The 24,955-nt window shown below is 34.9% G+C and overlaps 1 protein-coding gene across 2 annotated transcripts in view; it reads right to left on the bottom strand.

Annotated features, from left to right (window-relative positions):
- The window catches only part of SNTG1 (syntrophin gamma 1), a 317,863-nt gene that overhangs the window by 16,862 nt on the left and 276,046 nt on the right, over positions 1-24,955 (bottom strand). For both annotated transcript variants that reach the window (XM_059860474.1, XM_059860481.1), the window contains exons 15-16: positions 16,092-16,244; positions 10,626-10,718 (exon numbers count right to left, since the gene is read on the bottom strand). In XM_059860474.1, the coding sequence (XP_059716457.1) occupies positions 10,626-10,718; positions 16,092-16,244 (246 nt within the window). The remainder of the gene's footprint in view (positions 1-10,625; positions 10,719-16,091; positions 16,245-24,955) is intronic.

Genomic DNA, 24,955 nt, shown 5'->3' with positions numbered 1-24,955 from the left:
TTCCTTTGACATTGTTGGATCAAAGATATTTATTTATATTGTACAAATAGTGAGGTAAAAAAAAGCAACTAAGAAAAACAATCTGGTATATAACATCCTTCAGCTGGCCATATTCCTACCTGCTTTGTAAACTCCTTTTTATTTTACAGATCTGTGAAATCTTGCCAGAAGATCAAGACCATTCCCTTTCTGCAGAGACAGCAAATCTACTTAATCATATCCTGGATGAGAAATGTAAAGGGCACTGATTGTCTCTTAATCTCAGGAGAAAACAATCAAAGCAACGAGCTATCATCTTTCTCTTCTCTGATGATATATGGAGAGGCCAGGAGAGAGATGCAGCTTTAACAAGGACCCTTAGATGTGCAGGCAAAATCCCAGGGTACCTGGCCTTATTCCCAGTCAGATTAAGTTTGAATGAAGATGAAGGATGTATAGAATTGAGGTACTTTGACATTTCCATGCTTTGCCATGTACTTCATTCCCATTGAGAGGAAAGAGAATGACAGTCACACCAAACCCCAGGCACAACTCAGGAACACACTTCAATTTATGCATAACATTGGTTTTGGAGACTACTACTCAGCCAGGGCTCTTACTTAAGAACACTGCAAAATCAGGTCTATAGTGTGGAGAGAGGTAATCCCAAAAAATCTGCACTTCAACATCAAGATACTAAAACAAGCTCCTAGAACTGACAGTCTCTACAGAGACAATTAAACACTCTTCATCTAAAGTGTGAGGATTAGAAATGCTATTGACAATGCATTAAATGATTCCTACATGAAAGAATTATCTGCTCCTTTTGAGTGATCTTCAACAAAATGCACATGCCTCCCTGCAAAATTGCCCACATGAGGGATTGGTCATTGGCAATAATAAGAAAAGGGAAATGTTGTGAGTTTTAAGTCACCAAGTGGTGAATACAACGTATTTCAAGGAAGTCACCCTGGCTATTTCTTATTCTAGAGAATCTCTGAATAAAAAAATCCTACATCCTGGTTTAAAATGGCAAGAACTGGTTCATTAGGGTAGACTCTGGATGTGTGTTTACTTCAATATACTGTGCTAAATTAAAAAAAAATAGATTGCTTAAACTACTTAAACTAGAAGTTCAGATTCTAAACAGCAAAAGTTGAGTAAATTAATTATATGCCCAGTGAGACCCATTTAAATCCTTCTCCCACCAGAGAGGCTGAAGTACTGCCCTGTGTTGCCAGAACTGCACATTTTGTATGTGTAGCACGTCTTTAAGGGATACAGAATGCTGTGACTGCAGTCACATTGCTTAAATTAAAGTATCTTGAGGATCACTGGATTAATTTCTCTGGTTGCACATGTTCTGAGTGTGGTTCTTTTCATTTTTATTGCTGCAAAATGCATAAGCAGTGAACAAGGACCAGACCCATCCTTTTTCAATGACTACTTTACAGTGCCACAGTAAGAAAGGAGAGACCAGACCCACCCACCTGAGCACCAGTTTCACACAGATGTGAAACTACAGCAGTGATATTAACACAGGAGAGTTTCATGTGTTATCTTGCATGACCCTATGGGCTGACTTCAGTGTTCACTGTGGTTACTCTTCCTAATTGTTTTTAAAGGCTAATTCTCCTGCATTAGGTATAGGTATCTTTGGGAATACTGATCTACACCACTGTCACAGTCATTATCTTTTAATTTTTTTGAATATCAGAGTTCCTTGGAACCATTTGTTGAATGATTGCTTCAGAAAGTTAACATAGCCTGGTATAATTTTGAATAATTATATTTATGTATATATATTGACTTTTAACCAATAAGTACGCTTTTAAAACATGCTGGCTTTTTTGAAAATTGTCAAACACCTAAATGTGTATCACATAAAAATTTTTCTAAATTACTTTTCAGGAATAATGAACTATAAGCAGAAGTACTTACTGGTTTGAAGGTGCAGTGTTACTGAGCTCAACACTCAACACTCACTTTTAGCTGACAAAAACAGCCTGTTCTCTTCAAGTAGTTCCCTCAGTACTGTGCATAAACTGCATCACTGAGAATATTTTACAGGTCTATATACAGCATTTATAGGAAGCTATAAATTTTTGTTTGCCCTAAAATAGACTTGACAGGTGGGCCAGGTGCCAATTCCTTTTAAGGCACAAGCTGCAACCGAATTAAAAGATATTCTCTTGTAGACAGTGGCATCAGCCACTCTTGAGGATCCTGACACACCTTTCAAGTCATGGCACACACATTGGGATGCCTTGATGGAAGATGAAGAGGAGAACTCAGTGTGCACTATTTATTGCTTCTCAGTGAATGAGAGAAAAGTGAACTCTGATTTAATGAGTAGAGATAGAATTTAGGAACAACAGCAAGCAGTGCAATTCAGCAAGTGGGGACGAAGGCATACACTGAAAATACCACCAGTGCCACAATTTGCACAGTCCCAGTGTGGCCACAGAAAATTGGACATAATTAATCCATGTCTTGAAAAATGCACTGTAAGAAGACAATCTCTTTGAACAAATACAGTATGTATCATGCATAAAATTGAAAACAACCAATAAGATAGAAATCCTTTTTCCAATTATTATTCATATATTGCTTATGCTGCCTTTTGCATTTTACACCATTTAATAAAATGAACTTCAAAGAATAAGAGAATGAAATGCAAACAAATAAACTGTGCAGACAAGCTGACAAATTAGATTTAAGACTCCTCTTGAGATGTTATTAAATTATTGTAATAACAAATCATCAAAAAGCAAAATCCTGTATTCACTGAATTAGCAGGATTTTTTTTCCTGTGACGTATCTGGGACCAAGATTCTTCACCAATACTTTTTAATGAGAAATATTTTATTTATAAGTAATCATCTAGGACTCATTTGTGCTAGTCTTTGCAAACAAATTACTGCCTATTATCTTCTGCTAGTGTTATTCTACTATAATTAAAAAGGATGCTCTCTGCCTGCATATTTTATTTTATAGTTGGTACTTAAATATAACATATAAATGATACGTAGAAGAAAAACTATTGACTTGTCTATACCTGTAATAAAGCCATACAAATGAAGAAAATTATGATTGTTTCTATTCTTAGTAATAGTGCTAGATCTAGGACACATATTCTTAAAGGGACCCTAGAAAATACTTTCACATTCATATTATAGGTCAGTTTACTACTCATTCCCAGAATCTTGGACTAATCCACATACAATTTTGGTGAGATGACATCAAACAAAATCACTTTCCATCTAGGTAATGACATCAGAAATGAGGAAATACATAATGACTGTAACTATCTTTGTTTGAACTATGACTAGGAATATTCATTAGAGTTTTTGATTCATTTTGGGTCAAGGAGTTTGTTCTATTCCTAAATAGAGATCAGATTATTAAACAAAAACAGAATAAATAGGTCACTGTATTTTTACTTACCATGCTCTAAGGAATATTCACAGAAATGTGAATGTCTGACTAGTCCATGGCTCTGGGATAGATATATAATTTAGCATACAGAGGACATTAAGCATTGCAGCTAGGAAAGAAAATATGTATTTTGTCAACATAAGAATCTCCAAACAGAACACATTTAATTTGTGTCCTGTGGATTCAGTGAACTACCTTTAATGTATTATTTAACAGCTTTGTCTCTTCTGTCTCAAATTATCCACCGTGGACCAACTCTCTTCTTGCAGAAAGACTATTTACACTTAATAAACTTGAGCAATAGTGTTTTCACCACATACTACAATGGCATCATTTCACCTGCCATGAAGCTACATGAGGAGCAGCTGAGGCCACTTGGAGAAGAGGAAACTAAGGGAAGACCTCATCGTAGTCTTCAACTTCCTTGTGGGGGAAAGAGGAGGGGCAGGCACTGATCTCTTCTCTGTGGTGACCAGTGATAGAACCTGAGGGAATGGCCTGAAGTTGTGTCAGAGGAGGTTTAGCTTGAATATCAGGAAATAGATTTTTACCCAGAAGGTGTTTGGGCACTGGAACAGGCTCCCCAGGGAAGTGGTCACAGCACCAAGCCTGGCAGAGTTCAAGTTGTGCAGTGCTCTGAGGCACAAAGTGTGATTCTTGGGGCTGCACCACGCATGACCAAGAGTTGGACTTGGATGATTCTTATGTGTCCCTTCTAACTCAGGATATCCTACGATTTTATGAAGTGAGTCTTGTCTACATACACGATCTATGAAATCATAAGCATTGACTTCATGCTTCAATCATAAGCATTGTGATTCATGGCATGAATCACACAGGTTTTATTATATGATAGTAAAAGAAGTTTGGCCTATAGTAGGATGCTTGGAAAAAACCTAAGTCTGTCAGTGTTTTATACTGATTAGACAGCTACATCCCAGATCACCTGTAAATGGTGGAGTAAACCAAGAAACCATCTTTATTAAGGAAAGGATGTCAGAGGTCACTTTTCAAGTTCTACTTTCATCAAATTCCTTTGTTGACTTTTTCATCACACCTTCGAAAATCTATAGCTGTTTTCAACACTGCCTCCCTTTTTCCTGACACTGACTGTTTGGATTATTCTTCCTTTAAGATTTTAAGGCAATTTTTTAATGTGCAATATATGTTACAGAATTATGCTAAACTTCAATGGCCACCTTTAAAGCTAATGCTTTTTGTCGTCTAACTAAAACACATGATACTCCTACAAGTCAAACTAAATCAAAAGCTTAAGCCCTCCAGGTCCTTGTTTCTAAGAATAAAAGTAATTGAGCCTTCAGGCACCTGGGATACACCTTAATTTGTCTGTTTGTCTCATAGCTAATTGAGAAAGATTTCATTCTTGCCAAGTGACACTTTGTCCAGAGTTATAGCAGTGGTAGGGAACTGAGTAGGATTAAGATCTTGTTCATGCTCAGTTCTACTGTGTTACTGATCTCTGGAGAGTGTCTCACTGCAAAAGAATTATGGTCCAAGGCAATTTCCTTTGTCAGCTGCTGCAGCTTTATAACTGTAAAGGGAAAGACAGGGGAGGACACAGAGGATAAAGAACAAAAATGAGACAAAGGAAAAAAGCATGAAAGTCAGGCCTTATAAAATAACTGCTCTTGTCCATTACTGAAATTACATAAAATGCTAAAAGACTCCAGTGTATTTGTTCAGTGCTGATGGACAACCTACCAGCATTTGTTTCTAGCCACAGAACATAAAACTGTATGAAGCATGCTGATGGCTTATATTAAAGTTAGAGTAGCTATTTTTTCAACATTTAAACCTTGAAGCATGGAATAAATATTTTTTCAGAAGAGTTACATCATTAAATCTCCATCTTCCAGCGAGCCTGGTTTTTTTCTGCCTTCCCTACTACTGAAAATTTGAATATCAAGAAGGTTTTTATATGCTGTTTCGTTTCAATATGCTGTATATGTATTAGTTTCATGAAGAGACAGACAAGGTATGTATCCCTAAAAAACATTGGAGATTGTTCCTAAAGAAATTAAGAGAAATACTGATCTGTGTGATTTAGTAGACTTTTGGTATGGAAATCAAATTAAAGATGTTTGCAATGCTATTTATTGTTCATGATATATTCTCTTTTTTTGGTGGAGGTTTCTGCAAGAGAACACAGGAGAGGTACACTGAGGTTTGTTGATAGGTACCTTGTGGGCCATTATGGAGCCTTTTCTTTCTTTGTTCTAACACCACCATATCATTCAGCAGCACCTTAATTTATTTTCAGTCCTACAAGGGATGCTTTTTTTTCTCTTCTGACAAATATATATTTTTGACTGCTGTTTTAATGAGCAGTAAAGATGATGGACTACAGACACAGCAGTTTGCTCAGGTAGGTACATGGCAATGTATATTCACACAAACACATACATATATTATTAGTAGAATTGATGATGAAAATATGCACATTATAGAAAACAATTTTAATGAATATGTCAGTAAACCAGAAATACATACACTATACGTATTTCCATGTATATCCCCCCAATAAATTTTTATGGAAGCACATAAGGAATCAGTTACTGAATGGCACTTGAGTAAGTAGTTTTATAATTGGATCACTTTCAGAATAGTAGTTAGATTAACTTCTGTACATGTCTTGTTATTCTCTTTATTCTATCCGTCTCCATACTTAATCTTTAAAGTGGCTATTGCAGCTGCACATCTGATTTATAAATGTTCATCACAGTATCTCTGTATGTTCACACCTAATAGAAATTGCCCATAAGAGAGTTACATTTGTTCATCATGCTGTCTACATACTAGCTAATGGTAGACAAATTTAGGACATGAGTGCTGGGATATAGTTGGGGGGGACTTGAGAAAAATGTTTTCTTCAACAAACATTGAGACACAACACTGCAAAAATGACCTAAGATAAAATTTGGTATATAACTTCTAAGAATTGCCACACAACCTTATGCATCTTTTCCGAATTTTCATATTTTAAAATCAAATAAACAAAACATTTAGCATATGGAACATCTCTAGGGAAAGCTTATTTCTGGAGTAGATGCTAAGACACCTCGTAGTGCAAGGAGTAACTAAGCAGAATCTGGAAAATGTGATAAAGGCAGAAAAGAAAACAAAATATCTAAAGGGTATTCACAAAGATTAGCTAAATTGACTTTTCATAGAATACCAGCAATGAAGAAAGAGGGAAGCTCAGCGAGGGGATTCGACATCCTGTATTTCAAATAAAGCAAATAAAATTGGTTAAAGCTGGTGAGCACTTTTTGGAAGAAGTCCCCAATGGAAGAGATGCCTTGAGGAAACTCCCTATTGATTAGAATTACATTTCTGTGTATGCCAACACAGGAAGCAGGTGGCTTCTTGACTCCAGGTTTATAACTACCACAAATGAAGGACTACATCACCAAAATAATCATAATCAAACACATGCCAGTGTTGGCTTGGGCTATGTGACACAGTTTGCTTTCAGACCATGCATTGCTAATAAAGATGACATTTTGCACTGGTGCTTTGGCTCTGAAAAGTGCTTCAGAAGAACAAGGGCATAAATATACTCAACATTACTTTTCAAGGTGCAAGGAGAAAAAATACTTTGTGGCCAAAATTTTAATTGGTAGAATTTTTATCTGAATTGAGAAGTAATTTTTTGAAATGCTGACATAATCAGATTTACCAGGTAGTCTTAAAAGCTGTTCATTCTCCTTTCAGGAAACTACAACAGCTTTTTATAAAGCACCATACGAAAATACTCCAAATGACAAACTATTGTTGACTCTATGAGTTATCAGTCAGAAAATGAGTATGAAAAAGCAGAGAAATATGCAGCAGAAACAGCTATGATTTATGCAAGCGCTGTTATAATCACAGCACGGTGCAGATTTCTTCTGAATAACTCATTTTAATACTTTGTGTACTCATATTTACCATAGGTCTGTGCAGACACAGAAACAATGTTTTTATCTAATTATGATGTTTGACTTGAAATACATTTAGCACAGATGACATTTTTAAACCACTAATTTCGATTTACATAGTTAAATATTATTTAAGGATTAAATGACAGCAAACAAGGAAACAAGCCTACACATGGTTGTAAGGCTTTTCTCTGGAAATCATAAACATGAGAGCTGTTACCTCCTATAAACTTGTTCAGGAAGACTGGGGGTGAGCTTGGGGTTTAGAAAATTTGTGAAATTTGGACTGCAATTTGTGAGAGCATGTTGGACAAAATCTTTCCACTTACTTGAAATGTGAGAGCAATAAAGAATTTAAGTATTGTTGCACTGCTTAAATAACTGTAACATTTGAATTACTGTTAAAATCATGAGTACAAGAGCTTGGCTAGCTTCATTTCAGTTTATTAGTAATTATGTACTTAAAAGGACAATTCATTGGTAATTAAGAAAGAAAACAAACTACCATGAGCACAACAGTATAAAACAAATTGCCTGAAGACTTACTGAAGATACCACTGCAACAAAATATTAGACAGGACTTCTCAGAAACTATTTTGTTTCCAAAACATGAAAAAGTCATAAATAAATAAGAATTTAAAATATTTAATAATATTTAGCAGATTTTTCTTCCAGGTAATTGTCCAAGACCTTCTGTGAACTCATTAAAATATCTTGCATCTGCAGGGTTATTCTCTGAGCTTTTCTGAGAGAAATACAGAATGAAAGTTCAATCTGACACTGAACTCTGAAGTCTTTGAAATATGGCTTTAAGTTAATCTTTACCCAAAAAGGAGTGGTTGAACTTGGTATGAGCAGCAGCAAAATAAGAGAAGAGAACATGTACAGGAGGAGGACCACTAAGAAGATCAGAGGGCTGGAGCATATCTTTCATGAAGGCAGGCTGAAAGAGTTTGGGCTGTTAAACCTGGAGAAGAGAAGGCTTCAGGGAGATCTTATTGATGCTTTTCAGTACTTAAAGGAGGCTTATATAAAAATGGAGAAAGAGCTTCTACCAAGGCACACAGTGACAGGACAAGGGATAATTTTTTTAAAGGAGAAGGTAGAGTTCAGATTGGACATAAGAAAGAAATCTTATATGATCAGGGTGGTGAGACAGTGGAACAGGGTGCCCCATGGAGCTGTGGGTACCCTGTCATTGGAAGTGAAAAGATAATAGTTTGTACTGATTTTTCAAATACAAATTGCACAAAATCCTAGAAATTATAAACAATTATATGTAAATATTGTTTTCACAAATGGTATGACATTTTAAATAATGTTTTTGTCTTTAACACTGAGTGTGTTAATTCACAGAACACTTGCTAGGACTTTTGTATACCCTTAATTCACAAATGCACATGTAAATACTACTAAGATAGGAACAATTGAGTTAAAAGTGTACTAATGCTTTCCTTCTCCAGAAAAATGGAAACCATTGTTCATTGTTTCTTCACTTTGTTTTTGGAAAACATATTTTGCCTCATATGAACTTCATAAGGTGGCAAATAACATTTTTAGCTTAAGTGACTATACAGGTCTTATTTGCACTTCAGTATATATGAGATTAGCAATATTGTTGAAGAACATTTCCTGCACAGACACAACTTTAACTTGTCATCATCATAATAAAGATATCTGAATAAGTTTTTGGCTGAGAGCACTACAATCTTCATCTTTCCATAAACTCATGGAGACTAGGTAATGTTTTTCCTATTTGAGCACCCTCTTAAACGTGGTTGACACACTTAGGTTTCAAACATTTCACCTTATGGCTTGTTTGACAATTTTAATTACAGCAGTCACTTGGCAACAGATTATGTTGCTTTCTATTGTATTGTTTCTTTTCTTTTCTAATGCAATTGTCATCCTTATCTCACATTGCCTAATGCCTGATTACCTTACAAAACAATGTCCTTTTTTTTTTATTCATGGTGTAATGCTTTATTCTAACATACAATACAATACAGTACATATAACACAAGAAGTAATGGGTTCAAACTGAAAGGGTAAAACTGAAAGTGTACATTTAGGTTACATACACAAAAGAAATTCTTTATTATGCTTCTATATATGTAAAAAACATTATTGGAGGGTGGGGGAAAACCACCTTTTTTTTTACAGAGCTGCTGCATTTTAATTCCGTTGTACTGATATTTTAGTGTAATACCTTTTAAACTGATAGTCAGGTTTCTTGGATGAACTATACAAGACTATTTGCTTAACAATAAGAAACAAGGTTATGTAAGTGTTTGAATTTGAAATTCATCACTTTGTGTAAACAAACAGAATGGAGTGGGAAGGGTTTGGATTAGTGGAGCAATGAGGTGGGAAGGGTTGACTTAAGATAGAGCATAGGACCAAATTCTGGAATCAAAAGGGCATTTTCAGCAGTTGGTGGTGGCAATGTTGCAGCATCTCAAAGGAAAATAGGTAAGTGGAACTCAGAAGAAAGATTTCTCCATTTCACTCAGAAGAAAGATTCTACCATTAACAGCAGTGTCGAGCAGTAGCAGTAAAGTCTGAGCATATTTTAAGACTTGCCACCAATTACTGCAAATGTCAACATAATACATACTCAGGGTCTCAGTGGTTTTACTGAGACTTGGACGTGTGATAATACAATATGGAAACTGATCCCACACTATTTGCTTGATAAAGCAAACTCTTTCATCAGTTCTGCTGAGTTTTTTTAAGGTTGACAGGAAAAGCTGATGGGTGAGACATATAGACTATGACTGATTTTTCTTTTTACAGATGCCTGAACAATGATAGCTAAAATATAAACTGGGAATTGTGGAATTGCTGTAATAGCACACACTCCCTCCTATGAAACAAGAAAGGAGAATGGAAGATTATTTTCAAGCTCACAGATGAGACTGAAACCAAGAAAGTTATCTTTCCTCAAAACCAAGGACACACCAGCAAAACAAGCCATCAAGCTGAATCAGCGTGGGCTTCCATGTGAAATTAAAGAATAAAGATCTGATGCTTGTTTCAGAGTGGTATCAGTATTGATTTTTCGATAAAAAGCAAATAACAGAATAATATTTCTCACATAATTAGAAACCAGTCTCGAATTTAAACTAAAACATGTGAGATTTTACAAGAGATAATCTGTTTCTATAACAAAGAGAAGGACAATTTAAGGATGCACTACTTATCTCAAAATATTAGAAATAATGAGGAATAATAACAGCGTGATGGAAAAATTTTGTAGAACTTTACCTTTGTGGCAGCATCAAAACAGACAAAGCCCATGCTGAAGTCGATGGTAAGTCCCATAAGATGACTCTCTAAAACACAGGCATAAGTCTTGCACTGTAAAAGAAAAATCAAAGAAGGTAGTTACCACAGAAGACATCTCTTAAATGGTTTCCTAGGACCACTGTTTCTGAGTCTTTATTCTAATGTTTATATACCTCAAAATTATTATCAGATATAAGTCATTTGTGTGTAAATATGTCAATTTTTTTGTATTTCAAATAAAAGGATTTTTATCAGTGATGAAGTTGTCTAAGACATATAAAAACAGGCTTTGCTTCCATTAGGGAAAAAAAACGAAAGGTTCAGAATTGCCTCAGTGGATTACTAATAACATTTTCTAAAAGGAAAAAAAATATTTTTTTCAAATCTCCTTATTTTGTTTTTCATACCAAACAACTTTTAAGATTAATATATTCCTTTTATCTTTTCAAAGGAAAAAAAAAAGTTTATATAAAGTATCTCTTTAGTACTCTATTTCTTGTGGTTTTCTGTTGTCCTAAATCTCAGGAAAAAAGCTAGTATTTTATACCATTTAGCAGCAAAATGGAATTATCTGAAATATCTTTTTTTTTTTTTTTTTTTTTTTTGCTTCAGATAGTGGACCAATGGACCAATAAACCTCAAAGGTTTCTATGAGAAATCTAGGAGTTCTAAAAGACTTTATCATTCTACTGTTTTTAAATATACACTTCTATTTATTGCCATAACATCACACTTGAATACACACTGTGAGACATTTATAAGTGTAATTTTTAGCATCAAGCTGTGCTTGAAGGCTGACTGCAGGTACAAAATGACAGACTTGTCTTTTTCATCACAAAATATGTAAAAAAAAAAAATCAAAACATTTCCAAATCAGATGCAAGTTCTTTAAAGAAATTATTCTTATTTTATAGGCATTTTTCCCTCCAGATAAAATGAAATACAGCTATACTCTTCAAATATTGTTGTAGCTGCTAAAATTATGAAATGTGAACAAAGACTTCCATGACCTATAACGTATCAGCAAAAGCAAAATATAAATTGAAAATGTGGAAACAATGTGGGTTACAAATTGTAAGTATTACAAAAGAGCCTATGATTACTTTTGGCATTTTGATTATAAAGATAAATCAGATGCCTTTACGTATATATTCTTTTTGTAAGGGAGGGCTGTTTGGATTCTTAATGGTCTTCCTTAGAACACAAGAAGCTGGAAGGTGCATTAACAGGTTCTAAATAGAAAATGCAATGAAGGAAAATTGAAAACTTCAGACTTAGTGTTTATATTAACAAATACAAGTGGCTTTTAATTTTTTTTTTCCCTTTGATCAGCTACACCATGAGACTGTTATGAATGTGTAAAATTTGATTGTAAATGAGTGCTGAAAAAGAAGAGGGTATTGCCTTTGGTATTATCTCATTAGTAGAAGAATAAAGTGTAAAGTAAAATATTTTACAGTTACTTATAGTTAATTAAGTCACATATGCAAAACTTTTTCAAGTTTTGCATGAAAAGCAAAAAATGTACAGTTTTGTGGAATTATCTTGCAAACAACTTACAAGATGCAAATTGCATTTTTAATTGTAAACATTAAAGATCTGGAACAGACTTAGAGCCTTTACTGGAAATGAAATCTGGCAAGGAAAATGTGTACCAGATTTAAAATACATATTGTCATCTAAAGTTTTCTAACCTCCCACCCCAACACCAGAGGCCAACCTACAGTGTGCACTGCAGCAGCACGCTGAGCTGGCACAGCTCCCTCTGCTTTTAAGCCCAGAACTTGGACTGGCTAATTAGCCTCCCTGGGAACTTAAGATTCATAAGAAACAGGACAAACCAGCCTTGGTTCAAGGCTGTACTGAAAAAACAACCTACTTCCAAGACTGAAGGGTATTTTCTACAAAATGCAGTGCTCAGTTTATGGAGAAATATCATCTAGTTCAGCTCAGTGTAGTTCTTTGCAGGAAGAAAGTGCAGATCAATACTAGCAGCTGATTATTTAGTTATTCTTTACTTATAGAAAAGACCATTCTACGCCCCCAGACTATGATTTCCGAAACAATTTAGAGAAGAACAAATGTGAAAATACTAAAAAGATCTCTAGACAGTGAGAATTTAGTTTTCTTGGGGAAGAAAGTCCTTTGGTTTTTGAAGGTGTTGTATCCATTTGCACATGATTCTGGTGACAGGTCGGAGTAGGGATGTGAACTTTCAGAAACTACAAGTCAATTCTTGCAAGACTTTTCTTATCTTTATTTTCTTTAAGTTGCCTTTTAATTCAGATATTTGGAGAAAACAGAAAGGCAAAAATTGTTATCAAGGTACAAAATAATTTAAAATGTCTTACACATTTAGCATTTTAAAACTTTAAAAGTGACTATGAAAAATATATACTGTGGATATTTGGCTTTCGTTGCAGATTTCTCACAAGAACTCATGAAAACCTCATCAGAACTGAAGCATCCCCTTCCCAAAAGAAGTAGAACACACTTCAGCAGTAGTTTGCTGCTCTATCACAGAATACAGAATGTTAACTTTGGTTTATTAATAATTCAATGGGTCAGCAGAGGCTGAAGGAGACAACTCGAAGTTGTTCCTTAGAAACTATTCCCTCAACATGCAAGGTTTAAATTATGGAAAGAACAATATATTGTGAACGTCATGTAAGCCATCTCTGAAGCTGAAACAAAGTGAACTGAACTATAAATCTAAGAGTTAATTCAGACTTTTAAACTCAGATTCAACTTCAATGAAAACATATGTTAAAGTACTGCAACATAAACCAGCTTACATAATAATCCTTACATTAGAGAACAAACAACTACAATACAAGCAAGAAAAAAAGGACAGCAAGAAAAAAATTCATGATGCAAAAGGTGAAAATATTAGCTTAAAGTAGCAGGAACACAAAGGGAATGTGACAGGCATATATATAATTGCACATCATTATGCAAGTTATAGTAGTCTCAGATTCTTTGTGCAACAATGCTGTGAGAAAGGAAAAAGGATTTTCAAGTAATTTTTCTTTAACAGGTAATTATGAAAATGCATTACCATCACTTACTACATTATAAAACTAATTAAAGTATGACTGTAACACACCAAAATGACACCACTGCATCATTGTACCATATTATTGCTAAATTATCATCAATTTGACTATGCTGCTTCTAATACATTTATTTTGTAAGAAAAACCAACTGTTTAATTTTTGGTTTAGATATACCTCTGGCATAAGCTATGAATTAGGTTGGAACAGAATTCATTAACAGAATTTAAAAAATATTTGAATTTGCTATATATTCTTTGGAGCTAGATTAGAATTGGCCCCTGATTAACCTCTTCTGGAGGTTACAGCCATTGAGTAAGATTTACTCATTGCATGATTATGGAGTAGCACACAATGCAGTTGAATATTTTTAAATGGTAGTTTTAAACTGAAATTATATTTTCAAAGTTATATTATTTTATTGTAAGACAAACCTACTGGATTAGCATTCACTTTAAAAATGAATATTCATATCAAAACAATTGCATAAATCAAAATGTTAGTAAAAATTTTCCATTGATACCTTAATTTTGAACCTGTTACTTTTTTTTCTCACAGAGCAATGAAAGAACTTGCTAGAAACGAAGTATACCACTAGATTTTATCTGCATCTACAGGTTGGTAGATGAAAGCAGTAATGGATTGCTAAAAGAAAAATGAGGAGGCCAAATCCAGTTATATTTAAAATATTGCATATTTTTTTCCAAATCAAGATAAAGAAAATAAAGAATAAAAGGTGAAATAATGAGTGTGAGTTCCACAATAATATTCTATCACGAGAAGTCTGTTTGTCCACTTTCACAGATCTGCTATAATTAATCAATCAAGCAATCAATCAGGAAATTGTTACTTTGAGTTTTTAGTTGCTACATTGAACATCAGGGGAGACAAAAAAAAAATGGTGAAAATATTAAAACAAATCTGAGGTTAAGATTATAAAGGAAACTATTTTGGAGGAGCCTGAAGGCAATTTTGAATAAATGCAATTCTAAAATTCAAAAGAAAAATCTAAACCAGGAATGCTACAGTATGAATCAATCTGAAAGTAGAACAAAGATGAAGTGGCTTTTGAGATAAAAGTTATTCAAGAAAAATGCCATATATTATTTTACTGATGGCACAGCAATGCTACTATAAAGTATGTTGCAGTGAATTATATAAGAAAGTCAACAACTCTCAAATATTTAGTGGCAGAGGATAAACATTATTGCAAGTTTTTCACAGAAAACCTAGTCTTTGATTTTCCAGCATGCAAGTACAGCTTTAAAGGTAAGAGTAGTTTCTATAAAAGTTAACAGCATATATGAATTTAAAAGAGGAAAGCCAAACCTCCCCTGACTCCTCTTGCAACAAAAGTACTGTGTGTTAAAACTGACAGTGGGGTCGTTTTTGCATATTGGATCTTCATTAGTATATACCAGTTCAGTGCATCTGCATGTGGTGGTTTGCGTGTCAAAAAAGGGTCAATATAGAACTAACTAACAATTTGTCTGAATGAAAACATGCTACTGCTGGCATTCCTTGGGGGACACAGAAAATGTGTGAGCCAATACTTGCACAGCCTAATATGCTAACACAGCTCGGGTAGGTGGGTATAATTCCTGCCAACATCAACTAAAGCGTTTCTAACCACATGTATATTTCATTACTAGAAAATCAATATTACAATTGGGATTAGGTGAATTACAATGGCAGTGGGTGGCTTTTCTCTCCTTTTTTAAGACAAAAAGTCATGACTTTTTGGTCATGTGAGAAGAAGCTATCTTTAAACACTCTGATGTGTAATTTTGCTATAAAAAGTCACTAGTAATCTGTATTTGAATGCTGTCCATCTCTGCATGCCACCTGACAATAGAATAAATACACAAGGAACAGAAAATATGTGATAAAGAATAATGCGTCTGAGGTACAACTTTTGTTCTTGCTTGTATCCAGCAAGTACTTCACTCATTCACTCATTCAGCAAATCCTACCATATTTGTTACTGGGTATCTCCAGGAATTAAGTAATCCTTGTAATACCTCTCTGGTATTACAAGGATTACTTAATTCCTGCAGATACTCAGTAACAAATACGGTAGAATGTAAACCAGTAAGAATATCTAAACACCTGCATTTTGTCCCTGATCCATAGATTGTTTTTCTTTGTCTGTCCATGAACTTCACTTAACAAATATGTATCATGTCATAATAACTCAAAGACTGTATTTCAGGTGACCTCCTCCTCCTCTGAAGGCTAGCTTACAAGCTGTTTGGGAAACAATTACTTACATAAAAGAGTAACAACTTGAGAGCTGCAGAAGGTTGCAAAATTTCTTAAATTACATCATTATTTCATATGGGCCTAATTTTTTAACGTACCAAAAGATGGTCAACAAGGCAGCTGTTCTCACCTGTATCCGTTCAACTTCTAAAAAAGTGGCTGTTTGGAAGGCTTTTTCCCATAGTGTTAGGTCAGACTCTAGTTCCACAGAAAAGTAAAGATCTTCTCCAGATTCAGACTGGACACTGAAGCAATGTTTCCGACGGTCCAGTAGATCACTGTCCTGATGAAAACCTGAAGTTATATAATCTGGCATACATCAATTAATATTTTTAACTGCAAACATTTATGCGTCAAACCCAGCATTTTTAAAGGCATTTTAAATGACAGGAATAACCACAGTCGCTGAGGAACTGAAAATCAAGGGTTTGGTCTAAACACTGACACTTCAATGAATTTTAAAAAGGATGCCTACATTCAGAATGGTACAGAACAGCACATCTCTGGCAGTAATGTCAAATATTTTAACAAATCACTTCTCAAAAATGTTATCAGCTACACACTTTAGATTAGATGCATTCCATGAAAGTTTTCCACTTTCTACTCTCATGAGGAACACAAATATCAACTTCTCTGACCTATTTCAGTTACACACCCTGCTCTGGAAGGTTAGTCAAATGAATATATTTATTTTAAGAAGTATGAGAAGTCCATATGTTCTATTTTCTTTATAGAGGCTAGAGAAAACAAGTTCATATTTCTGCAGGCTTACAAAATCCAAGATAAAATTAGTCTTTTAATGGATACTGCAGGTAGAGACTATAGTGGTTGCCCATGGTTAGGTTGCTGGCTTTGGTCCTGGAGGAAAAAATTACTTTTGGCTTTACTTTCAACATAACATCACATAATGGACATCAGGTTATTAATATTTAATAATTAATGATTGCTAGTATTGGTAATTGGTACCAAACCAAAGAATAAGCAAGTTAATCAGGAAATCCAGTCATTAAAATGTGTTCAATTATTTTTTAAACTTTATTTATATAATAAAAAGGATGCTTTATGCTAAAATTCTGGCATGTAATTTGTTCTCGTGAAAAATAGGTTTGCAGAAACAGTTTTAATTAATTTAGTCCCTGCTACATCAAAGAAGTTGCCACAAGCCACAAGCTCACCAGCTGTCCTTGCCAATACATCTGGAGATTTGGGTATAAGTAGCCTGCATGCAATTTTCACAAAGTTACCCCATAGCAAAGGGCAGAGTTAAGCTGAGCAAAGGAGACTCACGGGACAGTACTGCCTTCTGGTTATACACAACTTGAATAGACCAAGGGGAGCACAGCCAGCTGATACAAGCTGAAAGAGCAGCTCTACATTGTTCAAGTCAGCTCTCCCTGGGGCAGAGAACCAGCAACCTAAAGCTGATTGAGAACAAAATATATAAAACAGGAACCTGTCTGAAACTATCACTCTCAGGTATACAAGTAGGCAAGAGGAGATCAAGCTACTTTCTCCTTTCCATTCATTCAGTAGGAAAGTGACCGACCTGTTCAAGAAAGCCACTACAGCATGCATTCATGAATGCTTCTGGCTGAAGCATCCTTTATGATTTCTAGAAGAATCAGCTGTGGAGGCATCATATCCACTCTTTTCAATCACCATGAAAAAACAAGCTTCTATGATTTTAAAACGACCAGTCACTGTGGAAAAATCTCCCTCCTTACTTCCATCAAGTGCTAAGCCTAGTAGCTGTACAGTGTTTAGTCATGTATTAAAAAAACAGCATGAACATGTTTGATCTTAAAAGTCAGCATTTACAAAAAAAGAAAAGAATCTTGTTCCAGATTTTATTTCCAAATATTCACAAGGATGTGTTGTTGAACCAGTTAGGTGTAGATAAATAATAGTCTGTGTCCTATCAGAAACACCTTTTGTCTTTTTTTCAGCATCTCTTCCCCTCCCCCCCCCCCCCCCCCCCACTTTTTTTTCCTTTTCATTTAGGCCCTTCTACTAAATCTGAAGTCTCAATTCTGTTCACAGTATGTCCTGACCAGCATTCAAAAAAGAGGTTATACTATCCAGGTTGTTGCTAATGACATCTATGCTCCATTGCACACACAGCCACAAAGCACAGAGAGCAGCAGCACTGTGACAAATGTTTAACCTTGTGGATATGTGTAGCAACAAAACAAAGCATCATAGAGTGGCTTGGCCTTGAAGGGACATTAAAGATCATCCAGCTACAACCCCTTATGGCCATGGGCAGTGAAACCTTTCACTTGACCAGGTCACTCAGAGCTCATCCAGTCTGGCCTTGAACACTTCCAGGGATAGGACATCCATAACTTCTCTGGGCAATGTGTTCCAGTTCCTCACTACCCCCAAAATAAAGAATTTCTTCCTAACATCTAATCTAAACCTATTCTCTGTCATGAGAACTGTCTCCTACATTCTGCCTTGTTTTGTCACTGCATGCTCTTGAAAAGAGCCCCTCTTCATCTTTCTTATAGGACCTCCTTAGATACTGAAAGGCCCCAATCAGTTCACCCTGAAGCCTTCTCTCTTCTAGTCTGAACAATCTCAATTCTGGATGAGCAAAAGCACTAGAAAACCCTCACTCCTCCAGGGCAGAAAAGCTACTTCTTTTAGAAGCAGCACTACTTGTCTAACAAATCTTAAAAGGGATCTTGAACTCCCTGTGCTTCCAGAGCTAAACCTGATTGAATGGGCCTGTTAGCCCACAACCCAAAGGACCTATTCAGCATGGAGTGTGGCAAGACTCGTGTAAGGTACATGTATTTCCTGGGGAAGGGTTTAGTTCTTCATTGCTACAACCACAGAAGAAACTAAAAATATGAACTCATCTTTACCTATTTGTGTCTACATTTAGTAGAGAATAAGCAATTATTACTAAATGCAGCTTAAAGCTTTTCTGAAACACGACTATGTGGGATCACACAAATCATTGATTTTAATATAACCCCTGTTTTCAGATGGGAAAGAGCTTAGTGCATGGCTGAGTTCCAGAATGCATATCTCTATTTAGCTGGGCACAGCTAAGGTTTGATGCTTTTAAATTATACTCTTAGACTCTTCCAGTCTTACAGGCTTTTTTTGTCTCCTATTGAGAAGAGTATTTTGTCCAGGAACAAGAGAAGAGTTATTGCGTAGACTGTGAAAAACAAAATGTTAGAAGTTTCATCGAGATTGATCTCTGTTAAAAAGCACTTGAAAAATGCAAAAATCTCTGGAGGCTTTGAAGTGATTAAATAAAAACCTATGTATTTTATTATCAACATTGCCATTAAGAATTGTACTAGATTTTACTAAGCATTACATCAAACCCAGATGATTAAAAAAGAGCTAAATGGGATCTACAATAATTATCCAAGTTTTTGCTACTTATGTATGAAAATGAGAGCATGCTTTGATTTAGGAAATACCTAATCAGTACTAGGTACTTATTCCCCTCAGTGTTTTACATATAAAAAGTTTAGAATATTTCATCCACTACATTATATTGTGAAAAACAACACACATAATAGACTCATTAATTATTGGAATTTCCATTCTGTGAAGTTCCTATTCAGAATGAAAACAAAATACAACATTTCCCCAAAAATAATAATTTGACCAAATAATAATTTCCATTTTTGATTAGCTCTAATGTATATACTCGTGATTTTGATATCATCATCTATGATTAGGTCCATGATAAGAGAACTGTAAGTCAAATACATTTAAATCATGTATTTTAGTTTTTCTAAACTTGCTAACATACAAATGAAATATTATTTCCTAATTAGTGGTATTCCATCCTACATGTAAGAAAAGCTATGTGCAAGGTTCCCCTTAGTACTGCTTCTGAAACTTTTTCTGCTTTTTCTGCAAGATCTTTCTTTAGTTTTGCATTTCTTCTCAAGCATTAAAAATCTGTATTCTAGGTTTATAGAATGTAATAATTTGTGCAATAGATAATTGGACAAAACAATATGTAGGCAAAGCTAAAAGCTAAAAGATAGCTATCCAAATGCCCTTATAAATACCAGAATTTAAAGCTTTTTTTTTTTTTTTTTTTTTTTTTAGGAATCCCGCTGGGAATTGTCTGAAAGTCTGCAAATTTAAAAAAAAAAAACAACAAAACAAACTTGTCAGGAGTCTCAAAACCAGGTCTGGATGAAGCAGGAATCTTCACTGATTAACTTTTATCCAACCACTACTTCAATTGAAATATAAATGTCATTCTACCCATTTAAGAATCTGCTATGACCCTGTGTTATTATATTCATTTACTAGTAAAGGATGAACATGAGCCAATTTCATGTTGAATTTTTAATAACTCTTTCATACTGATAATGATTGGCTGTGCTGTTTGCCCCTGATGTTCTCATTGTGAATTAATAAAACTCTCTGAAGAGAAGCACACACAAAACTTTTAGCAGTATGCTAACTCTCACTAGAGGGAATGCAGTCCTGCTGAAGGATGGGCTGTGACGAAAGCCATTGGCTCACACCCAGCCTCAGGGTAATCCAGCATCTCTGCTGACAGGACAGTATGACTCCTGCTTGCCTAATTAATAATGATATCCATGTTAAGTGAGAGTAATAAATTTGTCCATGGGAACTAAGCATGGCTCATTAAGTAGGTCCTTCCAAATTAAGGCAGAATGCCTCTTTATCACTAAATAGTGACTTCGCCTTCTCTTCTGCAGGGATAATCTCTTCTCTTTTGAAAGATTGCTCTTTCCAGAAGCAGCACTACTTCTTTTTGATTACTTGTGGCATTTCATTTTAAGTAGGATGAGTGCATTAAATATTCATATTTTGGCTATTATTTAAATCTGCTAAGATGCAGGAGGCCCTCACCTCTTGTGATAGTGAGAGCTGAGTTCTTCTAGTCTACAAAGCTCTCTGCAACAGAAAACAAACATTTGCCACTTTCATGCTCATGGCAAGATTTTTACTCAGGAGATGCTCAAGAATTTTCTGGAAGTCTGATTTACCTATAAGGTTACATGTAATATAGAGAGTGGCACATATATTGTTGCCATGGAACTGTAAATGTTAGTGACACCAGTAAGCAGTTTTTGGCATGAACAACAATTCATGTAATTTATTCAAAACTATACTACATGTAGTAGTAGTTTTGACCATACAACTTGCAAGACTTGCAAGAAAAGACTTGCAAGAAAATTGTATTTCAGCTGTTAAAATGAGGCAAGTCTTCATGTCTCTCATATTAATTATAACAGTTCTTCAAAACACATCAATGAGAAAATGTTTTCTTTGTTAACTAGTTCAGATAGTTCTACCAAAAGAAATCAGTCCTATCATAATCAAGATTCAAACCTAGCACCTAAATTCTCTGAAGAGAAAAAGCATTTTTTCAGCAATCTCTCCAAAGCAACTGTAAAAATGAATCACATCATGCCTTTACACTTGCTGGCACCAGTGCCCAGATAGTTTTACTGTTTGTGTCTCCTTTTACATATCAGTTCTGGCTACATAAACATAACATCCTTCTTTCTAAGGGCATATAATGATCTACTTCTTCAGCTGGAATTTTCAGAACACTTTGCTTGAGCATCACCATTAGTTGCTATGGTGATGGTTCTAATAGCATCTACAGGCAGCAGGGAACAGATTCATTCCAGAGTGAAAAAAAGATACAGCTTCTCCAACATATCCTCATTACTCAAGTAATAAATAAATAATATCCATGGAGGCATGCATTTGTACATAGCTCATCTTATTGGAACCCTTCTGAATTTCATTGTTAAGAAATGTTAAAAAAAAAGTCAAAATTGCAGATATCTATGCATACACATATTTAAGTAAACACAGAATTGCAGCCAAACTAATACTGGTCAGAAAATATTTTGATGTTCAGATTTGACAAAAAGTATATTTACTCACAGGGGATACTGTTTATAACTGCAGGAGAAATTTTAATTTCAATTACATTTCCATTAGAAAGATCTGTCTAATGGCTGGAGAGAAATAGAAAGGTTCTTTCCCTATATTCCATTATGTTCAGCATTAAGCTTGAATCTCTTTCCTATTCTGCCTGAAAAGGAAAATTAATTTCCTATTCTGCCTGATTAAAAGACAGTCTTGAAGACCCTCTTTTGAATCAGAGCAAGAGTCTGAAAGCAGTTTTCTTCTGAGTCAGTGCCATAATTGTGTCTATTTCTTAATGAACTCAACTGAGAAAATTGTTTATTTTTTTGCCATATGAGAAAAATTTTCAAAATGTTCATAAAACCAACTAATCTTTTGAGGAAATAAATTATTCTAATACTTTCTAGAGACGCATTAGTGGTCATTTTCTGTTACACAGAAATCAGAGATGAATATAATTACAAATAGATACTAAAAACTGTGCTGATCATCTCTTTAGAGAGTTACTAAGGTTTTTTACCTCTCCAAACTTTGAAACATTATTTGCTGGAAATTAAGTTCAAGAACAGATCCCATAAGAGTAAATATAATGATAATGGATAGCAATGTTAAAGAGTGATCCTATCTTTCCATTCCGACCCTTTTTTAAAAAAGTTTCCAAAATTTAAATAATTGCAGCTGATTTTTTTCCCCCATGTTAGTTGTGTGTCTGAGGATACTGTTGTATTTTATATTATTGTTAAAACAGCTAAATCAGTTCTGTAAAATAAATTAGAAAAAGGAATCAAGTTGGATTGTCCCAGTTAAAAGGAAATAAATAAACAGAGAAGCATCAGCCCCCAAATCTGCTTTTTGGGCTGCTGTGGGACTTCCATTCTTTAGACCAGCAATGGCTGATTCAGGGACAGGGACACATTTGCTGCCCTTGGGAAGAAAAGTTGAGATCTTTGAAAAAACAATTAAGTTTCTGGGCAAAATTTGACTGTTACCATTTTGAAGATTTTATTCTGAACATGCTGCATCCCCATGGCATATAGGAAGAGAACCTTCCCCATATTTCCAGCTATTGGGAGTTGTCATCCTACTGGCCATGGTGAGACCATGATACTCTATATTTCCTTAAAATATCTATGCACCTCTTCAATAAGTGAAAAAAAAAAAAAACCAAAAAAACAAACCCTGACTCAACAGCAGAAATGGACTAAGAAATTACATGGAAGAAAAGTGCTTTTCATTCTCATTTTTGTCAGTTTTTGTGTTTGGGTTTTTTCCCCCAACTTTAGATGTATTTGTTTTAAAGGCAGGCAAAGATCTTTTAAAGGTCTTCCTCATGAGAGACACAAACATCAGAAGGAGAAGCATTAAACTTGATTTAACAAAAGTTTGGAAAATTACCTACCAAACTGATTGTTTCTTATATTAAAAGAATTACCTGCTTGAATGCATACTCTTTGTTATCTAGCTTCCTTTCTTTTGTGGACAGAATTCCTTACTCAAATAGCTTGTCAATACATTATGTCAAGGTGAGAGTACATTACAGTAGCACAGTGAAAAGCATTTGCAATGAATATTACTATGCTAGAAAATTTCCATAAGCAAGTGTGTAAAAAAATTACTTTACATGCACTTGCTCACAGTGCTAAGAAAAAAAATTTAAAAAGGACTGTGGTAAAAAATGTCCTATCATAAAGCAACAAGATAAAGATTTTTTAAGACATTAATATTTCTGGTTTCACTGCTGGCTCTGGCTGTTGAGAGTAATCATCATTTAGACCTCCACTGAGAAGAGAATGCACGAAATGAAGTTTTGAATAGTTGTCCCTGAGACATGAACACTTTATTTCATATAAGGATTGGGACACAGTTTCAGTGAAAAATACAAAATTATCACTGCTGCATGACTGCCTAGAGTCACAAATTCTTTGTACAATAAGACTACAGCATCTCAAGCTAAATTTAAGTATTGCAATAGCCAGAAATAAAGATAGGAAAAAATTCAAATAATTGAAGTCCATGACCATAGAAGAAGAGAAAATTGATAAATAAGAGAAAAACGTTTCACAAAAATTTACTAAAATTGATGAGTCAGAGTATATTAGCTAATAGAATACTGAATCACTCCAATCTTTAGATATGCTCCGGTTAGATTAAGTCAATGGAGAGAAACTTCTCAAGCTGCAGAAAAATCTCAAGTATCTTGGGTTTAAGACACATACTTGTCTTTCCCAAGTACCCCTGCACAGTATTTATATTTCACACCTCATTTCTGCTCTTTTTCAACATTCCCTTTGCCTTATGCTAAAAGTTAATTTGGCTTTGCTTTTCAAGGATGTTGCAATGGCACTGTCAGTCTTATAACTCGACAGGCAACAAAAAAAGCAATTTCTGAAACGGAGAGGTTGCAGAAGTAATTTAAAAGTTTATTTCTGTATCTGTTTTTCTTTTTGTTTTCCTCTGTGTGTTTATCTTGTTATTTCTTCTAGGACGAAGGATCAGACTCGGAGATTGGCAGCCCCAGCAGAAAGCAAGTCATTTATTTTTCACCCAGAAGGTGACAGTTTATATTAATATTGCATAAGAAATGTCAGAAAAAGACAGAGAGGGGGGGAATTAATAAAAAATGAGAAACCTCTCTAAAGTTAACAGGAAACATGAAAAGCCTTATTTAATAAGTTTACATTTCAAATGTTGTTTGTCCTTTCTCTCTGAACCAAACAAAAAATGAATGATTCTTTGTGCAGTGGTAGTTGTCATGCACGAAATAACACTGCCTCTTCGCTTTCAGAAAAGTCTCTTACATGGTGCTGCAGAGTTACAGCAACATCAACACCTTTTACACACAGGGCCCAGTAAATTTATCCAGATGAACATAGATTAGGGCTTGTAGATGCTGAGGAGAAATGAAATGAAATCACATACAGAATCACTAGAAACGTGCATGACCTCGCCCGAGGTGCAGCCATCTAGCGCCTATCCCTGTGCATGATAGGAGCAGCTACACACCAGCTTACACTTAAAAGGATCCAGTGGTGGACATTCAGTGGCCTTGTCAGGAGCTCTATTTCAATACAGAAATTTTTCTTTATGGCCTAA

This window comes from Haemorhous mexicanus, chromosome 1, assembly GCF_027477595.1.
Source record: "Haemorhous mexicanus isolate bHaeMex1 chromosome 1, bHaeMex1.pri, whole genome shotgun sequence".
NCBI lineage: Eukaryota > Metazoa > Chordata > Aves > Passeriformes > Fringillidae > Haemorhous > Haemorhous mexicanus.
Note: the sequence above shows the minus strand (reverse complement) of the source record. Positions and strands in the feature narration are given on the sequence as shown.